The sequence below is a fragment of the Squalius cephalus genome, assembly GCF_949319135.1.
Source record: "Squalius cephalus genome assembly, chromosome: 24".
NCBI lineage: Eukaryota > Metazoa > Chordata > Actinopteri > Cypriniformes > Leuciscidae > Squalius > Squalius cephalus.
In genome coordinates, this window is record NC_137145.1 from 18,016,071 (window position 1) to 18,035,956 (window position 19,886).

Consider the following 19,886-nt stretch of genomic DNA (forward strand, 5'->3'; position numbering starts at 1 on the left):
AAGGGGAGGAGGTGAACACTAAACACTATATTGTGTCTTCATTTTCAGTACATTTCTTATTACATTCTGTTAAAATTCGAATCGAATTGGGGTTTGTTTATCTCCCACTGCCATTACGTACAAAATAAAATAAAATAAAATGTATAATTTCAACACACTGTATATACGAGTCGGCTTATACTATTATTCCCATTTGCCTGTTATTAACCGTAATTGCATTCATTTTACATAATGGTGCCCATCTTTATATATATATATATATATATAATTAGGTCATTGATTCAGTGCCTTTTGTGTCCCCAATAAAGATCATGATCTTACTAAAAATGTTGAACAATATACATTTTAAACCAAGTCATAAATAACATAATTTGAATTATAAGCATATTGAAGTTGATTAAAAATAATTTGAGACATTTTACAGCATTTTGAACCACATATCATCATTTTTCCTATGTCCCCAGGTCTGTGTATCCCAATTTCAGGCTAAATACAACACTATAGGGATTTTTATTTTCTTTCTCTTTTTTTTTTCTACATTGTTGGGTATATCAGTAAAGATTCTCTCTAATTTATTTTAGCAATTATAATCAAGATTTTAGCTAGTGCCTCAATTTATTGTCCACCCTGTTGTTTTTGACTACTGTCCCTTTAAATGAATGTTGGGAAAATTAAATTACATCATATCATAAAGCTGTCCAACACTACTGTGGAGGGGAAACAATTTGGGAAAGTGAGTGACATCCTACTGAGATTTAACTGTCAATTTTGACAAATTGTATCTTTCAAATATGATGTGGCCAACACTAGTAGGTCCACCCTGTTAAGAAAAAAATAAAATAAAGACTATGCTATTCTTTATTAGATAAACCTATGTTAGCTTCTTTTTGCTCAGACGTGGTGCAGTGGCTGATTTTAGGTCAGAATGTCCACCCCGTTCCCTGTTAAATAACACCTAACAGAGTGGACACTGAGTGTGTAAATAGTGATTATTAAAGTAATTTATGTTTGAAGTTGAAGTATTTACATTTCTTTGGCAATGTTTGTTGTTTCCCATCTCAATCCAGCTCAAACTAAAGTAATAATGTTTGTATGTGAGAGATAGGAAATCATCCACCCATCTTGTCCACGTCCACCCTGTTTTTATTTTGTGCATCTCAATCAAAAATTAATGTATCCTATAAATGAGGGGAGAAAGCTGAGCCAACAAGTCGTCATTATAACCCTTATGCGCCAGAGAAACAAATGCGCATTATTTAAAATTTTCTTTGAACTTCCATTTCAGTGGTCGATCTAGCATATATTTCTATGGCATCGCTGTTGAAGAGTAGTTAGATGGTGAAGTGGATTTACTTATTTAGAGTTAATGAAAGTTATCACAAGCATTGTAATGTTTAAAGCGGATGTCATAGAAATGTCAGTAGACTGGCAGTAGACTGATTTTAAAACGAGTGGCTAATTCATAAATCCGTAAGATCTTACCTTCATGCTGTAGAAATACAAACCGGAAGACAGAACACAACGTGTGCAGCGCTGAAAAGGGGCGTGGCTACATACGGTCTATAAGCATTAAAACAAACCAAACAAAACAAGACACAAAATAGGCCTAATCTTAAATAATTTTCGATATTAGTTCAGAAAAAAAAGTGTGAATTGGGCCTACATTTTATATTCAGTCTAACATTTAACATTAAGCTATTATTATTAATATGCGGTGGGTTACAAAAGCAGACAACGAAGCTGAGACAACAAAGCTGAGACAAAGAGGTTTCAACGTATTTTAAAATAACTCTATAGCTTCTTCCCCATGTCATTTCTGCAGTCTTATCCCTTTCTCATTCCTCCTAGCTTTCCTGACAAGTAAAGACATTCTGTTTTAAATAAGCGCCAAACACAATCTGTCTGTGGAATGAAACTGCGGCAGATGGCACGATCTTCCAAGGGCTCGTGCTCTTTTTAATTAATGTAGTGGGGATTAAAGGGCCGCGGGTCCGGATCATTAGTGAACAGAGGTATTAAAAGGTTTTGTGAGGCATAATCCAGCCGCTCGCGATTGGTTGAGCAGGAGACTACATGGTTCCCATGATATTCTCCTGCTTTCCATTACCTTAAGTGCATACTAAATGGCATAGAGCCGAGTCGGAAATAAAGCAACTTAAATCGACCCACCAAACAAACACATTTACTCTCATTAATGGCCAAAAAGAGGACACGAATGTGGAGTGGTGTAAACAGTTGTTCTTCGTGGTCGTTGTCATTGAGGGCCAGTGGAAAGGAAGTCAGTTATTTTTTCACGCCACCGGTAAATATTTTACAGTGATGCATAATAATTAATGATAGAAGCTATTTATATTTTGTCAGTGAACAAAATCGAACTGAAAGTGCTACTGTTGCTATAAGCGAATGCGATTTTCTTGTAATCTAACTTTTTATTGTTCGTAAAACATTTGAAAACTCTGATAGCCTAGCCTATAGCCTTTATAGCTAGCCTATCAGGAGGGGATCGAAATGTAATTAGGGGGCACGGACCCCCCTCCCCCCATCCCCCCATTCACTGCACCCTACATTTTAACACTGAAAAAAAATCTCTGTTCATTTAAAACACGTTGTGAATACTGTGCTTTTTTACAGCAAAAGGCCTAAAAATCTAAATGTGTACTAGAGATAGTCTATATACACCTTAATAATAGTGACAAAACGAAACGTAAAAAATGTAACCACCCCGACTAATTTTAGGGTGTCATGTGGTCCAGACATTAGACTGGCACTAATTAAAGGCTCATTTTCTTTCTATCTCTGAATTGATTTTTAGGAGAGTGGTTTAATGATTTTAGATTAGTCTGTAGCCTACATTAGCCTTCAGTGAACTCCATAAATGCGGATTGACCTACAACAGCATTAGGCGACACAACTGTTTATAATCCAAATATTCTGAGATAGAATTTGACAATTGAATAAACAGATAGGCTATTTATTGATATTATAAATTCAAAGAGTCAATCATTTATACTTTTTAGGTATACCTGTTCAACTGTTTGTTAACGCAAATATCTAATCAGCCAATCACATGGCAGCAACTTAATGCATTTAGGCATGGTCGAGACGATCTGCCGAAGTTTAAACCGAGCATCAGAATGGGGAAGAAAGGTGATTTAAGTGATTTTGAATGTGGCGTAGTTGTTGGTGCTAGGCGGGCTGATCTGAGTACTGTTGATCTACTGGGATTTTCACATACAACCATCTCTATAGGGTTTACAGAGAATAGTCCGAAAAATAGAAAATATCCAGCGAGTGGCCGTTCTGTGGGCAAAAATGCCTTGTTGATGCCAGAGGTCAGAAGAGAATGACCAGACTGGTTCCAGCTGATAGAAAGGCAACAGTAACTCAAATAACCACTTGTTACAACCGAGGTCTCTGAACGCACAACATGTCCAACCTTGAAGCAGATGGGCTACAGCAGCAGAAAACACACCGGGTGACATTCAAACAGGAAACTGAGCTACAATTCACAACTGCATGACGCTATCATGACAACATGGTCCAAAATCTCTGAGGGATGTTTCCAGACTCTATGCCACGAAGAATTAAGACAGTTCTAAAGGCAAAAGGGGGTCCAACCCAGTACTAGCAAGCAAAGTGTACCCAATAAAGTGGCTGATTGTGTGTCTTTATTCACTATGACAAATTCCTTGTGTGTATAAACATACTTGACAATAATCTCATTCTGATTCTAATTTATGTCAATCACTATTTACGTTGCACCAAATACAGTGCATTAAAACTTGCTTTGCCTATCCGTAAGGAAATAGCAGGACTTGGAGCCTTAATAGTAGAACAACACCATCTTTGCAGTGCAAAAGTGGATATAAATGGTAAAAAAAAAAATGAATGTACATGAATGTAAATGTAAGAATCTTTATTCTCATATTTTTTTTCATAATTATAAGTATAAGTGAATATATATCAAGTAATTCTAGCTGAATTAATTGCAGAATTCTAAGAGGAATATCATTAGACCTAACAGTGCTGCTTTGCAAGCTGTAAATGCATAAACTGAAGCACTCATGGTTCTGACTGCAGATGTAGACCTATATACTAATCTCACCTTCGAGAACTGCCACGGGGTGGAGGCAGAGTCTTCTGCTAATTACCCCATCCTCCAGCTGGCCCGCGGCAAACAATCAAGAGAACAAAGTGTACATTTTCATTTACGCACCAAATCTCTCTCACACACGCATACAGGCAGTGCAGAGATGGGGCAGAGTGCCACAGACGGGGAATGTCAAGAATGCCATAGGAATGCGGGCACTGCCCTCACCTCATTCTCACACACAAATGCTCTCTTCTCACACATTTACACAGATATGGACATGGTTTGTCATTTTAACATGACTGGTCTGTAAGGCCTGCTGTATGACTGGTTGTGGTGGTGGTGGTGGTGGTGGTGGGGGGGGGGGGGACAAAAACAACAAGCAAAAGACACACAAAATGAAGATAGATTGAAAGAGCAGCTGGAAGGCCAGGACTCAGGAGTAGAGAAGACAGTGAAGATGAAGGGAATGAGGGGCAGAGGGAGGGCCCGTTGAATAACACCTGCTTCTCAGCTGTGTCAACTGAAGGATTCCCACAGAAGACAGACAGATATTTATGGAGTGGCTGAGGAAATTATCCAGCAACCACACTGCTATTGACACACATGTGATGCTCTGAGCTATTCCCATCTAAGCCCAACCAACTCACCACCAGTCATGGAGAAAACAAAATATACAAAAAAAAAAAAAAAGAAGACCAATATATATCGCTATTATTTCATATTATATTATTTCCCATAATAAATATATTTATATTGTTCATAAATGATTGCTGTTACCCAATAAACCTCAAGATTGAGAACAAATGAAAAAATAAGCATTTTCTTTCCCCCGAAGAACATTTTGTATTATTTTGCATTTGGAGGTTTAAACAAATATTTTTGGCCAGAAAAATAAATAAATAAAATTGAAAATATAAAATAAATAAACAAATAAATATATATTATTTTATTTGTTTTAAATGTATTATTTTAATTAATTATTATTTTCATTCGAATTTTTAAGAATTTTAAGATTTAATTAACATGCATTTTATATCCTATTGAAGTACATTTGTATTATATTTTGGCATTTGGAGGTTTAAACATATATAATATAAATATATAAATAAATATATATAATATTATTTTTACGTAGTTGTTGAAGTATGTAGAACATATCAAATAAATAAACAAATAACTACATATTTTATTTATTTTAAATGTATTATATTTACATATTTTAATTAGTTATTTGTTTTTTGTTTATGCTGTATGGGAAACATAAACCCTCTGTAGATCAGAACGGAACGCCGTTAAAAAAAAAAAACGCAAAGCATGTTTGTATCTAGAAATAGCGACTTTTTTCATGTCAACAATTATGAAACATTTGGCCAAACTTTTAAAGCAGTTCTCTATACGTCCGAAGGGTGGCAGCAGCACTGCTCCTGACTCAGACTTACTTATAAGTGAAAACAGATGAGGCACGTGGCAAAAAGCCACATGTAATGCATTTAAATCAGATTTTGCTCTCAAAAATGTTTTAGAGCTAAATGACTATCAGAGAGTCGTAGTGTAACCTAAACCACAAACTTATATGAACAGTGAAATCTTATATAAAACTAACCCTGATCTGACCCTGATCAAAACACAGGTTATGTAGATGCTTAATTGCACATGAGAGAATGTAATATTGTAAATAGATACACTATCCTGATCTATGTAATTACAGATTAAGCAGTGTGGATTCTCTAATCCTCTAATGACAGGCATCTCAATAGTTGGATGCATTTGTGAATTGAAGCCGTTTTGATTCCAGCTATTGTCAATCAGAATAACACTTACCTGGAGTTCCAGGAATCCTTTTGTCTCACATCTGCTCATAATTTCACAAAATAGTTGAACATCTCTTTGAACATCGTTTAACGGTTTCAAAATATGTTCTCTTTGAACACTAAATCTACATAATGTGGTGGAAAACAAAGGAGAAGACTAAGATAATTCAGTGTTATGTGCAACATCATCTGCAGGTGGAGTCCAGAGGAAAGCACCACAGACTGGCAAATGCACAGCAGGTGCATTAGGGTTTGACCTTGATACAGTTCACCTTGTGTGTGTGTGTGTGTGTGTGTGTGTGTGAGAGAGAGAGAGAGTGTGTCCGCAGGGCTGTGCATGCGCGTGTCCTCCCAACATCTGTCAAATGCATTATATTTCATTATCTAGTCTTTCACAACAACTGCTCTACCTGCATACAACAAAACACTCCTACACTGATACTTTATTAAAATGCATTCTTTTTAGAAAACATGAAAGCTGTTTCACATCAAATGTTTCATCCGTTTAGTAGGCCAGGAGAGAATAGCATGTTTCTGATTTCGGAATATGTAAACCGCTAAGTTAAATATATGTAGTCCTTGTACTAAAATTTTGTTTCTGGTTTCCTTGTAAATAATAAAAATATAGATAATTATAATACATTTTAAAATGAATAACCACAGACATTTCCAGGCACTTAAATGAGAAAAAATAATTACATTTACAATTTACATTTACAATATTACATTTTAATATGTTAAATAAATAATATTATTTTTAATAAATAATAACCCTGGTGTCTGATTATGTGAACAGCTAACAACATTTTAAAGTTAAAATCAAAATGCTTTGTACTGAAATATGATTATTATTATTATTATTATTATTATTAATAGAAATGTCCAGGTACTTCAATGAGTAAAATAAAATAAATGTAAAATACAGAATTTATAATTATATAATATGTATAATATAATGTATTATATAATTGTATATAATAATATAATTTTATTTGTATGAAAATAAATTAAGGAAAATATTTTTTTTATAAATTAATATGATTTTTTTTTTATATTTACAATTATTTAATAATTTATTATAATTATTTCATAATTTAAAATAATAACAAAAGTATTCAAATAACATCTTTAGATTATTGAATATATTTATATATATATATATATATATATATATATATATATATATATATATATATATATATATATATATATATATATATATATATATATATATTAGGGCTGTCAAACGATTAATCGCGATTAATCGCATCCAAAATAAAAGTTTGTTTTTACATAATATATGTGTGTGTACGGTGTATAATTATTTTCTATATATAAATACACACACATGCATGTATATATTTAAGAAATATTTGCATGTATATACGGTGTATATATATTTATATTATATATAATTTATATTATATATAAATATTTTATATATAAATAACACATTTTTCTTAAATATATATGCATGTGTGTGTATTTATATATAGAAAATAACTATACTCCATACACACACATATATTATGTAAACACAAACTTTTATTTTGGATGCGATTAATCGCGATTAATCGTTTGATAGCCCTATTATATATATATATATATATATATATATATATATATACACACACACACACACACACACACACACACACACACACACACGTACACTATGTTATGGATTGCACCTGATCTAATTTTTGTTTATCCATCTCATATTTCATCTCAGCCTTCATTCTCTTGATTTCAGGGCAGTTAATCCTTCTGAGTCAAAGTTGTTGCTCAAACCGCTGGGTTAAAACAACAGTTCCCCAAAATATACAGACGTACTCTGTAGAATAGCATGTCTGCTAAGGCACCTGGCAGCCGCGCAGCTCTTGCAAAACTTGACGATAATGCAACCCAACATTCCAGCATCAGAAAAAACACACACACAAAAAAAACTGCTCCTCACAAGACAAGAAATTTTCCCTTTTTTTCCTCTCAGCGTATGTGTGTATGTTTATTTGCCAGGAGCCCTAAGGTCAATGATGTTGTAGCAAATTAGAGGTGAGTGACAGCTGGCTAGCATGGCCGACAGATTTGAGGAATTCGGGCAGTCTGTGAGGACGGCCCTGCCTGAATGTTAAACACTTTTTCCACAAAGCTCAAAGGAACAGTTCTACCTATTAGCAATTCAAACGCACACGCATTCTTTTTCCTCTTGCTACTTACAGAAATGGTTCGTTCTGGATTCAGAGTTGTTTTAGGCAGTGCTAAAATCACTTTTGCAGGCAGATTGGATTAATTAGGTGTTGAAAGTACAAAATGCGACGATAATACTCTCCAAAACATGCACGAAAATGAAAGCGCGTCTACATGCGTATGTGTCTGTGTGGTTACAAGAGGCCTGTGGTCGGCAGACTAAAGCAAATCCATCTCCAATATGCAGAGAGGTAGAGAATGTCCATTTACGTACGTGCAGTTCAGTGGCTGCGGTCATGTGCTTTCGCCAGCGCACAGAGAGAGGAGACCTGTGGTTTTAACCCAGCCGGATCACACCAGAGGAGGGGAAAAGAGAGGGAAGGAGGGAAGGGGAGAGGAGTGATGACAGCTCATGATGTTATACATTGCAAATGTGACCGAGTACGGGTTAATAAGCCGTAGAGTGAGGAAAGAGTCCAGAGATGATAATGCAGCGTATGTAAGGACACGGAGAAGCTAAAAACAGGCTTGTGAAAGCAGCGAAAACACGCGAGGTATTTGGAAGGCGTTTTAGGGGCGCAATCGCCAGCATGATGACATCCATCACAGCTGAGTTTCAAAAGAAAAACGATTTTGGCGTCGGGTGCGAGCCAAACAGCGTGTTTCTGTTACCTACAGTGACCTTCTTTCCTTCTGTCATTCCACAATCTTCCTTTCCCTCCATTATTCAGCTCCTCGCTTCCTTTTTCCATCGCTCTGTCCCTTTCTTTTCACACTTCACTCCCTTTTACACCTTCTTCTCCCTTCGGTTTTGCCGCCGCTTCCCCTTCCTCCCTGGCCCTGCTAATCTATTCCAGAAGAAAAGGCTACCATGGAGAACGCATAACAAGTGCTCATACTTCAGCACGGGCCAAGAGAGAAATAACACAGGGAAGGAAAAATGGGAGTGGGGTACAGACAGGCAGAAAAAGGAGAGAAAGTGTTTATTCAAACTCAAAGCTGACTCCTTTGTTGTGGTAAGGACCTGTCTTATATTAGAAGTCTGAACTCCCTTCAAAGTCTGGAAAGATGGAAGATGAGCCAAAAGGAAGAGAAAGAACGAGACAGAGGGAGACGAACAGAAGAAGGAAAACTCCTATTTTGTCTGAAACTGGTAGAATTGGACATGAGAAATGAGTGGAGGATGAAAAAAAAAAGAAGAGTTTGGTACTTCATTGAGAGAATAGACAAACTATGCCTGGTTCTGGACTGCGCGCACATTCAAACCGTTCAGCCAGAGCTTTGACTGAGCCTTTGATTTCAAATATTGATATTCATAAGCACTATGGTATCTGAGAAATCACATAATCAATCTACAGCATGTTGACGTCCACAAAAATTCATTTCCCTCCTTTCCTAAAAAAATCTGGCTTGAAAACATAACTATTTTATGAGGCTTATGAGCAAAAAAACATATTCATGAAGGTCCACGCCTTATCATCAGTTGGGTGTAAAGCAGATTGTATGAATGAGATTGTACTAATTCATATGAATTTGCCAAAACTTAAAATAGTTATGAATTGCCATGAGAGTATGTGGGCTAATTCATAAATGTTCAAATAGTCACTGTTTTGTGTGTTAATATAATAATATTAATAAAATCTTTAAAGGGATAGTTCACCCAAAAATGAAAATTCTGTCATCATTTACTCACCCTATATAAGACTAACCTATCTATATAAGATATTTTAAAGAATGTTGGTAACCAGGCAGTTGATGGCAGCCATTGACTTCCTTTGTATTTCTTTTTCCATTGAAAGTCAATGGCTACCGTCAACTGTCTGGTTACCAACATTCTTCAAAATATCTTCTGTGTTAAGCAGAAGAAAGAAACTCATACAGGTTTGGAGGTGAGTAAATGATGGCAAAATGTTCATTTTTTGGGTGAAGTGAACTATCCTTTTAAACTGTTCTTTGTAAAGTAAGTTATACAACTTTATAGCTACGACAATGCAACACCATAAACCACAAACCTTAAAACAAACATGATTAAATAATTAGCTTTACAGCTCAAATAATGCACAATATTTAAGAAATTGTATGTGTATGTGCCTCTGAAAAGAACTAAAGGCAGATTTTTTGAAGGAATTAGAACACTGTAACCTTGACTTTTTCTTTAAAACAACAACAGATGAGTAATTTTGTGTGTGCATCTGTGTGGCAATCAACAAATAATGTTCCTTTAAGAAAACTAAAACAGATTATTCTGAAATTCAAAGAACTCTGAGAGAAAGTGCATTTGATACCTTTCACATGAAGATCTCTGGACTTCATCTAAAAATTCAATCTGGGTGGAGGGCCTGAAGTCCAGACACTGAAAGACAAAGAGCAGAAAAATGCTGGAACAAAAGGTTATACAATCACAAGTTCACAACGGTGAGTGTCATCCAGTCAACCAGGCTTCCTAATTCAGTCTAATGTGGCTGTTGACACACCCGGGTGTGTATACGTTGAATATCAGGTCATTTTGACCTGCTAATTGCTCAGTATAATCTCCAGTGGAGCTAAAATATCAAACCATTTCGCTAATCAAAAATGTTTGTTGTCTCTGGAAATTGTGGGATTTTTAAAGTGAGAGGAAATGAGTTATTGTATTTTGGAAATGTGACACGGCTCATTTAGGATGTTCAAAAACCGCCAAGCGGCCCATGACCTGTCTAGTTACCCGCTAATTTACATCTCTCTCCTTCACTTGCACATATCTATTGCTCCTCACGGATGGGGCACAGGGGTGCTGGGGCGAGAAAAGGGGGGTTGAGGAGCATGCTGTGCTGGCGCTTGTTGGCTGACCCTGGTGTCTGCGGTTCTGTCGTGGTCAGAGGAGGGGGGAGGGGGGGGGGGGGCTGTGTTTCTGAAATCCCTGTGAAATGTTCATTTTGGAACGACTTGTTGCTTGCATACCTCTCTCACACCCTCTCTTCTATTTTGAAGTGTTCAAATATGGCCTAATATTGCTCAGTACTCCTTTTAGGCTGTACAGAAATCACATTTGTAAAGGATGCACTAAGTAAGTGTTTGTTTAGGTTTGGCTGGTTCTTATTTGCCCCAACATTACCAGTGTTTTTGGAATTTATACTGACACCTGTTGGTGTGGATGCATGAGGTTTGTTTGCTAACGGCTGTTGCTCGTAAACAAGCTTGTGTGTGTGTGTGTGTGTGTTTTTTTTTTTTTTTTTTTATCGTTTCGTTCCTGCTCATTTGTTTTTCTCTATCTTACACTACACATGTCCATATAGTGGACATTAGATTTAATCACAACAGATTTTCATGATTGTATTTGCGGGCTGTAGCCTATAGTTGGTTTGTGCAGCATGACACGGCAATGTGATGTCAACATGGCGGCGACCATGAGGGGGCGCCCCGCTCCATGTAGAATAAAACAGTTTTTTCCCACATGACTGACAGGACTGGAGTCTGTATCGCACATGGTATTTTATAAAACAAAATTAATTTCATAATTAGCAAAAAATATGACTGAATGCACCTTTAAACGGGACGTCCATACTTTCACGAACATTTTCCATTTACGAGTCCTCTTAAAAGGTCACTCGGTTTATAAAAGCAGTTTTAAAGTGCTGAAAGTTTTCATTACTGGACGGTCGAACCGCTTCTCTTGCATCGCCCCACCTTGGTGATGATAAGTGAGCTAGAAACATCGTCCCATCACCATCCCTGCCCCTGCGCGCCGCGCACCCCGCCCATCTCCGTTCCACTTCAGCTGCGCTTCCTTCTCATTCAGCAAACGCACTGTCCTGTGGCGAGAGAGGGGTCCTTTCCACCCCACAGCCAAACAAAAGAAGCCTGGAAAAGGAGAAAATCTAGCAAAGACTTCTTAAAGGGCAGGAGGACCCCTGAATTCTGCGTTTTTGTGTGAAGACAGCAGCGTTCTTAAGGATATTGCAAGAAGGAACACTGGGAAGCTTTTTAATATCCATCTATTGTCAGTGTGTCATGTGGAGTGTGGGGTCACACAGGAGGATGACCTGTTTTTCACCTGTCGTTCTCCAGTGTCCATCTGAACAGGTTTGCTCGCGAGAAGACTCTCTCTGAACAATCCTACAACGCGCGCTCAGATGCTCACCTGGGTCTGTGTCCGGTTTTGGCTCCAGTTTTTAAATCCATCGCCTCAAAGATCTCACTGTCCGGGGTGATTGAAGCGCTGGAGCGATGCAGTCCATCCTGTCCGCTGCTGTCCTGCTGTAAGTTTCACGTGTAAGATCATTCAGTATGAGTTGAAGGCTTTTTCTGGTTAGTGTCCATCTACTGATAGGTCCAGCCTGAGCATTTGTTGTGTTTCTCATCTTTGGCTCAGACGACATAGACTCAGCAGATGCTGTGTTCTCATAATAACACATCCCACCTATAGTCTCCTCAGATAACAGCACTGATGATGATGATGATGATGATGAGACTTTCTATGTCTGAATCCTGCTTGCCCTGTTCTACAAAAGTCATGTGTCAGTCAATTACAAATAAGGATGTCTTATATATATATATATATATAAAAACATGGACAATTAATTCTTGAATAATTTGCTACAAAATATTAACATTTTACATATATTATTTGTAACGTTAAAAAAAAAAAAAAAAAAGTTATGAATATCACAAATATTGGTTACTCCATTTGACCCGAAAAAAAAATTCTTAAAATGTCAATGGATTTTTTTAAAAAGTAAAACAAATGTTAATCGTGGCACAGTATAAAGGGGTCCCTTCTGTTTTATGTTTTTCTTGACACATTGCAACAAAATGGCTTCCTGCTTGTTGGTTACACAACAGTGACTTTAAAGGGTTAGTTCACCCAAAAATGAAAATTCTGTCAGTAATTACTCACCCTTATGTTGTTCCAACCCCATAAGACTTTCGTTCATCTTCGGAACACAAATTATGATATTTTTTATTAAATCTGAGAGCTGGCTCACTCCTCCATAGGCTTCTCTGTAATTGAAAATTGCCAGCCCAGAAAGTTAGTGAAGACAATGTTTAAAATAGTCCAAGTGACTACAGTGGCTCAACCATAAGTTTATAAAGCGACGAGAATACTTTTTGTGCGCAAAAATAAACAAAAATAACGACTTTATTCAACTATTTATTTTCTTCTGTGTGGGCCTCTGACTGAGTTCACATAGTGTAACAGCGCAGCGCTTCTGGGTTGTACGTCAGAACGTAGGCTAACTATTGGTCAGCATCACACACATGACCAGCGTCGGCCAATAGTGAGCCTACGTTCTGACGTACAACCCAGAAGTACTGTGCTGTTACACTACATGAACTCACTCAGAGGCCCACACATGAATAATTAAATAAAGTCGTTTTTTTGGTGTGTGTGTGTGGGGGGGGGGTTGCGCACAAAAAAGTTTTCTCGTCGCTTGATAAACTTAAGGTTGCGCCACTGTAGTCACTTGGACTATTTTGTTTAAACATTGTCTTCATTAACTTTCTGGGCTGGCAAGTTTCAGTTACAGAGAAGCCTATGGAGGAGTGACCCAGCTCTCAGATTTAATAAAAAATATCATAATTTGTGTTCTGAAGATGAGCGAAAGTCTTACAGGGTTGGAACAACATGAGGGTGAGTAATTACTGACATAATTTTCATTTTTGGGTGAACTAACCCTTTAATAACCCTTGATTTTCTTTTCAATATTTTAATAACAATTACTTTACTGCTTTAAAAAAAAAAAAAAATGTAATCATGTTATACCAAAAATGTTCAAGTATTACAGCTTTTTAAATCTCCACCAGTTACACCACTTAGACATTTACTTTAAGTGCCAGAAAAAATATCAAAGTTATGTGAATTCAGAAATTGAAAACATGTCCCATCATAGATTAGGTGTATTCAAGCCATTGCATATATGATTAGCTTTTATTTATTTTGTAATGCTCATACACTGTAAAAAATAATTGCTGTGATTATGTATCACAACTTAAAATTCAACATTAGAATAAGAAATAATGTGTGGTTTCAACTTAAAAAAATGTGTTTGTGCTTGACTTAAAATATTAAGTTCAGTTAACTTTAGTTAAGTTGGATATTTAAGTTACCTCAACAAAATAAGTTGTTATAACTAATTGCAGATTTTCTTTTATTACATTGTAATAGATCCACACAAAAGCATCACATTTACCCATTTATTAAAATCAGTAATAATACTTAGTTGAATAAGAAGCGTTCATAAAATAGGAGAGACCTGTATTGGTTGGATCAGGGTTCATTGATGGGTCATAATCAGGCGCTGTCACAAAAGTGTACCCTTTGAGTGTTTGATCTACATTAATAGATTAAAACTTGCGAAGGTGAGGTCTTTTTATGACTTTTAATGTCAAAACAAAAAGCCCTTAACCCCATTCAGCTAAAACAAGGATTTAAAATAATTAGAGGAAGATAAAATATATTAATAAAGATGGGAAGCAATTATATTATGGTATAAAACTTGAAGGCCTGTGATACATTATGATGCCTGGCTGACATCATTTAAGAAAAGAGAGGGAGTGAGCTTGGTTGGCATATGTACAAAGTATTATTAACAATTCATAGCAGACCTGAACATTGATCTTTAAATACACGCAGACACTCACATGTGGTGTTAGTTTGGGTTAAAATAAACATTTTCATCTTTTTTTCCCCTTGTTGCCTCCCTCTTAAAACTGTAGTTTTTTAACACTGTGCTAACCAACCCTACAATAAATACATTTAAAAAAAGGGGGAAATATTTTGTTATACTAAATGTATGGATTGTATTTTACCTCAGGACTTAAGCTTTCATTTGCCTCCAGTAGGGTTATCTTAATGTTTGATTCACCAGAAATATTCAACAAAGAATGAAAAGTGTGCTAACCAACCTCATTCTCTCCTAAATAGGTTAGAAAAGCAACTCTAATGAATGCAAATGTCACAGAATCACGTGTGTCTTTTCTATTTCTCTTCGGCCAGATGCTTCCAGGTCGTGTTACTGTTCTACAGCCCATTACAGGTGCTTATAGTCTGCAATGTGTTACCGATAATAAAACCATATATCAATTGATAGTTCAAAAGTCAATAAAAGTGATTTGTGGCTGACTCGTGTGTTTGTGCAGGTGTTAGCAGTGGAAAATGTTAACTTTGGAGTTCACGTAGAGAATCAGACAGGGGTGCGGGATGGCCTGAGCCGGAAGCACCATCGGGTTTACCAACTATACAGCCGGACCAGCGGGAAACACATCCAGGTGCTCGGCAAGAAAATCACTGCCATGGGAGAGGATGGGGACAAATATGGTAAGAAACAATCTGAATGTGTCGGCCTACCTGTAACATTTAGATTAACACTCTTTAAATAACTGACTGATAAAAAATTAAATACATTTGTGTGTGATACATATTATAATTATAATGTACATAAATAATATATTTAATAATATTCTGAATTTATATTAAATGTTATTTATTTTTCTGTATATACTACTGTTCAAAAGTTTTAGATTGGTAAGATTTTTTAATGCTTTTAAAAGAAGTCTCTTCTGCTCACCAAGGCTGCATTTATTTGATCCAAAATACAGCAAAAACATTATTATTGTGAAATATTTTTACAATATAAAGTAACTGTTTTCTATGTGAATATATTTTAATATTTATTCCTAAGAATCAAAGCTGAATTTTCAGCATTATTACTCCAGTCTTCAGTGTCACATGATTCTTCAGAATTCATTCTGTAATATGATTTGCTGCTCAAGTAACAGTTATCATCAAATGTTAAACACATTATACAAAGTTCATTATCAATGTTGAAAACAGTTCAAAAGAACAGAATTTATCTGAAATAAAAAGCTTTCGTAACATTATACACTGCCGTTCACAAGTTTGGAGTCGGAAAGTTTTGAAAAAAAAAAACTTCCAGCAAGGATGTATTAAATTGATCAAAAGTGACAGTAAAGACATTTATAATGTTATAAAAATTATATTCCAGATAAATGCTGTTCTTTTGAACTTTTCATCAACTGTTTTCAACATTGATAATAATAAGAAATGTTTCTTGAGCATCAAATCCGCATATTAGAATGATTTCTGAAGGATCATGTGACACTGAAGACTGGAGTAATGATGCTGAAAATACAGCCTTGATCACAGGAATAAGTTACATTTAAAAATATATTCAAATAGAAAATTATTTTAAATTGTAAAAATATTTCACAATATTAGTTTTGCTGTATTTTGGATCAAATAAATTGACCTTGGTCAGCAGAAGATACTTTTAAAAACAAATCATACCAATTTAATATCCATGAATAAATGTATATTAAATAAATCTATAAATATAGTAAATGTTATACCATTATATCCACAACCTTTGTACCACAGCCTGAAAAAAAAAAAAAAAAAATCATCTGCCAATTACAGCTGCCTACAGCTAAACACAGTTTTTATGACAATACATCTATTGCTTGTAAGTATAATTTACGTCCTGTTTATATTCCTGTCCGTCTGTCTTTTTTGTCTTTCTTCACAAGCCCAGCTCGTGGTGGAGGCCGACACCTTTGGGAGTCAAGTGAGAATACGAGGGAAAGAGACCAACTACTACTTGTGCATGAACCGTAAGGGGAAGCTTGTGGGGAAGGTAAGTCACTGAAAAATTACTTAATACAATCATTCCCATTCTGAAATGGGTTCAGACTGTAACTTATTAATGTGAAAGCCCTACAAATTACACATCTTTGTTGAGCTGTTGTTGAAAAAGCTGGCAAAAAAAACAAGCTTATTTCACAATGATTCCAGTGAGATTTCTTCCATTTCAGAAAGACAGCAGCGTAAACGGAGGCTGCGCTTTCATCGAGATAATGCTTGAGAATAACTACACTGCTTGGATGTCGGCGCGCTATGTGGGCTGGTACGTGGGCTTCACCAAAAAGGGCCGACCGCGCAGGGGCCCGAACACGTTACCCAACCAGCGAGACGTGCATTTCATGAAACGCTTCCCTCCAGGAGAGCAGCCCGACCTGCAGCCCTGCAGCTTTACAACAGTCAGCAAGAGAAGCAAAAGAGTCCAGCTGACCTCCACCGCTCCTCCACCACTCCCATAATACAACAAACACTCGTGCGCAAAGATCCCTTCTTACAGAGGATCTAGAGACGCTCTTCTCTGAAACGCAAGTAGGTTAGACTTTAGGACCGACCTCTTCGCAGTCACGGTCAAAGGACGGGGTTGCTTAAACACTGTGTAATCATGCAAACATAACCAAAGACTCCTGGGCAAGTGTCCAGTCACTAAACCCTGTCAATAAGGGGACCAAGCACTTCAGAGGCCAAAGAATTCCCCTCTAATGTCCTTTGCCACAGATTTGTCCCACCATGAAAGAGCAAAGCACTCTACTTGCGTGAAGCTGTATGGCTGGAAGTGCACGTCATGATACGCATCAGCTGAGACTTGCCGACTTGGATGCTCATGACCAAAAGGACCTGTTGTGAACTCATCAAAAAGTCAGCCTCGGGCCTGTAAGAGTTATGAGATTGTAACCAAGAACCAAAGTCTATCACAGTCAGGAAAAACTTCTTAGACTCTCCTTTGGTTTTGCCCTCTTTGCCTTTCACATTTCACCAGGAGCATCGAGGGTCGTTCATATTCTTCAGCGTTGAAGGAACCAGCAACCAATGAAATAAAGTTTCTTTTCAAGAAAGCGAAATACACTACCATTCAATAGTTTGGGGTCAGGTTTGAGGGGCCATTTACACAACGCAAAACATTTAGTGCGTTTAGGCCGTTCATTTACACGGCAACGGCATTCTGGCGGCCTGAAAACGCGAACTTTTGAAAACGATCCCATTATCGTCTCTGTGTAAACTACAAAGAAGCGAATTTGTAAAAACTGACGTCATGCGCATGTGTATTACACGTTTAGTCTATAGACCTTATTCAGAGCAGCGGCATTATAGGTATGAAAGCGAGGCTGTGAGGGATAGAGTTAACGTATTTTCAATGGCATCCGCTGTAAAAAGCTCCTAGATCACATATTTTTCTACAGCTCATATTGCCTGGGAACTTTTGTCTAATGAAGTTTGTCAGAGATATTTTCGCAGTGTTTCATCAGCAGAACAATCTAAAAACACATTAAACAACAGTACAGCCAACTGAAGAGATGTATGTCTATCCCTCACAGCCTCGCTTTCATTCCCATTAATAATCCAAGCTGCTGTGAATAAGGTCTATAGGCACGTAGTGTTTCTTTACACATTAACTTCGATTCGCCAACTACTGGCCTGGCATGAATACAGCGTTTTTAGTCGTTTAGTCGCGGATCAGTGTGAACGGGGATCGTTTTGACAACGTTGTCGTCTGTGTACGAAAAACGCAAAAGAAAAACGTTTGTTTTTAGTACATCGTTGTCATTTAAACATACCTTGAAAGAAGTACAGTAAAAACTGTAATTCTGTTATAATATTACAATATTAAAATACTATTACAACTACTATTACAACCTTCTATTTTAAAATGTAATGTAATCCTGTGAAGCAAAGCTGAATTTTCAGCATCATTACTCCAGTCTTCAGTGTCACATGATCCTTCAGAAATCATTCTAATATGCGGAGTTGCTGCTCAAGAAACATTTCTTATCACCAATGTTAAACACAGCTGTGCTGCTTATTATTTTTTAAGAAAACTGTGATAAATGTTGACCCCAAACCTTTGAACTATAGTGTATTAGCAGCACAGAATGACAAATTCAATATTTTGACTACTAAAAAGAGTATAATGTCCATTAGAGCTGAACGTATTGAAAGACAGCCTATAGAAGTCATATTTGACCAATCGCTGATCTACACTGACGCTCTTGCTTTTTCAAAACAAAATATCCATTACAGGCCACAACGGGAGTTGACTTTCACTCTAGATAGTTAAATATATCAGAGTTATTCAAACTGACCTCGGAGCTTCCAGCCCTGCAAGTGTTGTAATGCAAAACGTTGCTGTAACTGTAGCAAATTACTCTGTCCCTAAACCACTTGGGGCTGGTGAAATCTTGAGAGATATTTTGATACTATTCATGTTATTAAAATATTTATTTTGTGGATGCATTGATCAACGGGTGTTATCTTTCCATGACACATTTAGTACACCTTGTATTTTTGGGGTCAAAACTCTCACTGCATCTCCAACACTGTTTTATCGCCACCTGGTGGAGCCAGAAGGTATCAACTACAGCCCTAAAACTCAAACACCAGCTTCGCATTGAAATGGACTATGCAAACCATCTCACATACAAGAGCTAGATTAACTAGTCATAAGAAAGCTGAACTCTGAGCAGCAGAACTAAGTTAGTCAGAAGTTTTGTTGTTTTGAGGGTTTGTCTGTAATCTGGTCTGCTACATTCTTGATCACCCATATTGGGCAGTAGTCATCTCTCTCTCCCCCTCTGCAGAATGACTTTGATCCTCCCTCTTTATAATGTCTCCATCTGTCTCACGTCCACCCTTGCGTCTCACACTCTGACAGTAGCCTGCCATCATTCATACTAATGCCTTGTTCCAATGGAACTCCATTCTGCAGTTCGCACAGGACAGAATACAGAGATTCTTGAGATTCAAGACTAAAATATTGCTCTGCATTCAAACATTTTAAAATCGTTACAGTGCTGAAATTATGTATTGTGGCTGTTGCCATGGTGGCGATCATAAGACGAAAATGACAGTACTGCCAATTTCCACATATTCGGAGCAGGAGGTAAACTTAAATATTTGAACAGCGGCCCTATGCTTTTGGAAGGTCTTGGCAGCCGTCACGGCA

General features: G+C 36.8%; 1 protein-coding gene across 1 annotated transcript; it reads left to right on the forward strand.

The window, feature by feature from the left end:
- The first annotated feature begins 11,865 nt into the window (after positions 1-11,865).
- On the forward strand, positions 11,866-19,877 carry fgf18b (fibroblast growth factor 18b). The gene is made up of 5 exons (XM_079861163.1): positions 11,866-12,329; positions 15,068-15,107; positions 15,211-15,388; positions 16,618-16,724; positions 16,903-19,877. The coding sequence occupies exons 1-5, from the start codon at positions 12,298-12,300 to the stop codon at positions 17,185-17,187; spliced, it is 642 nt and encodes a 213-aa protein (XP_079717289.1). The 5' UTR covers positions 11,866-12,297; the 3' UTR covers positions 17,188-19,877.
- Positions 19,878-19,886: the final 9 nt, after the last annotated feature.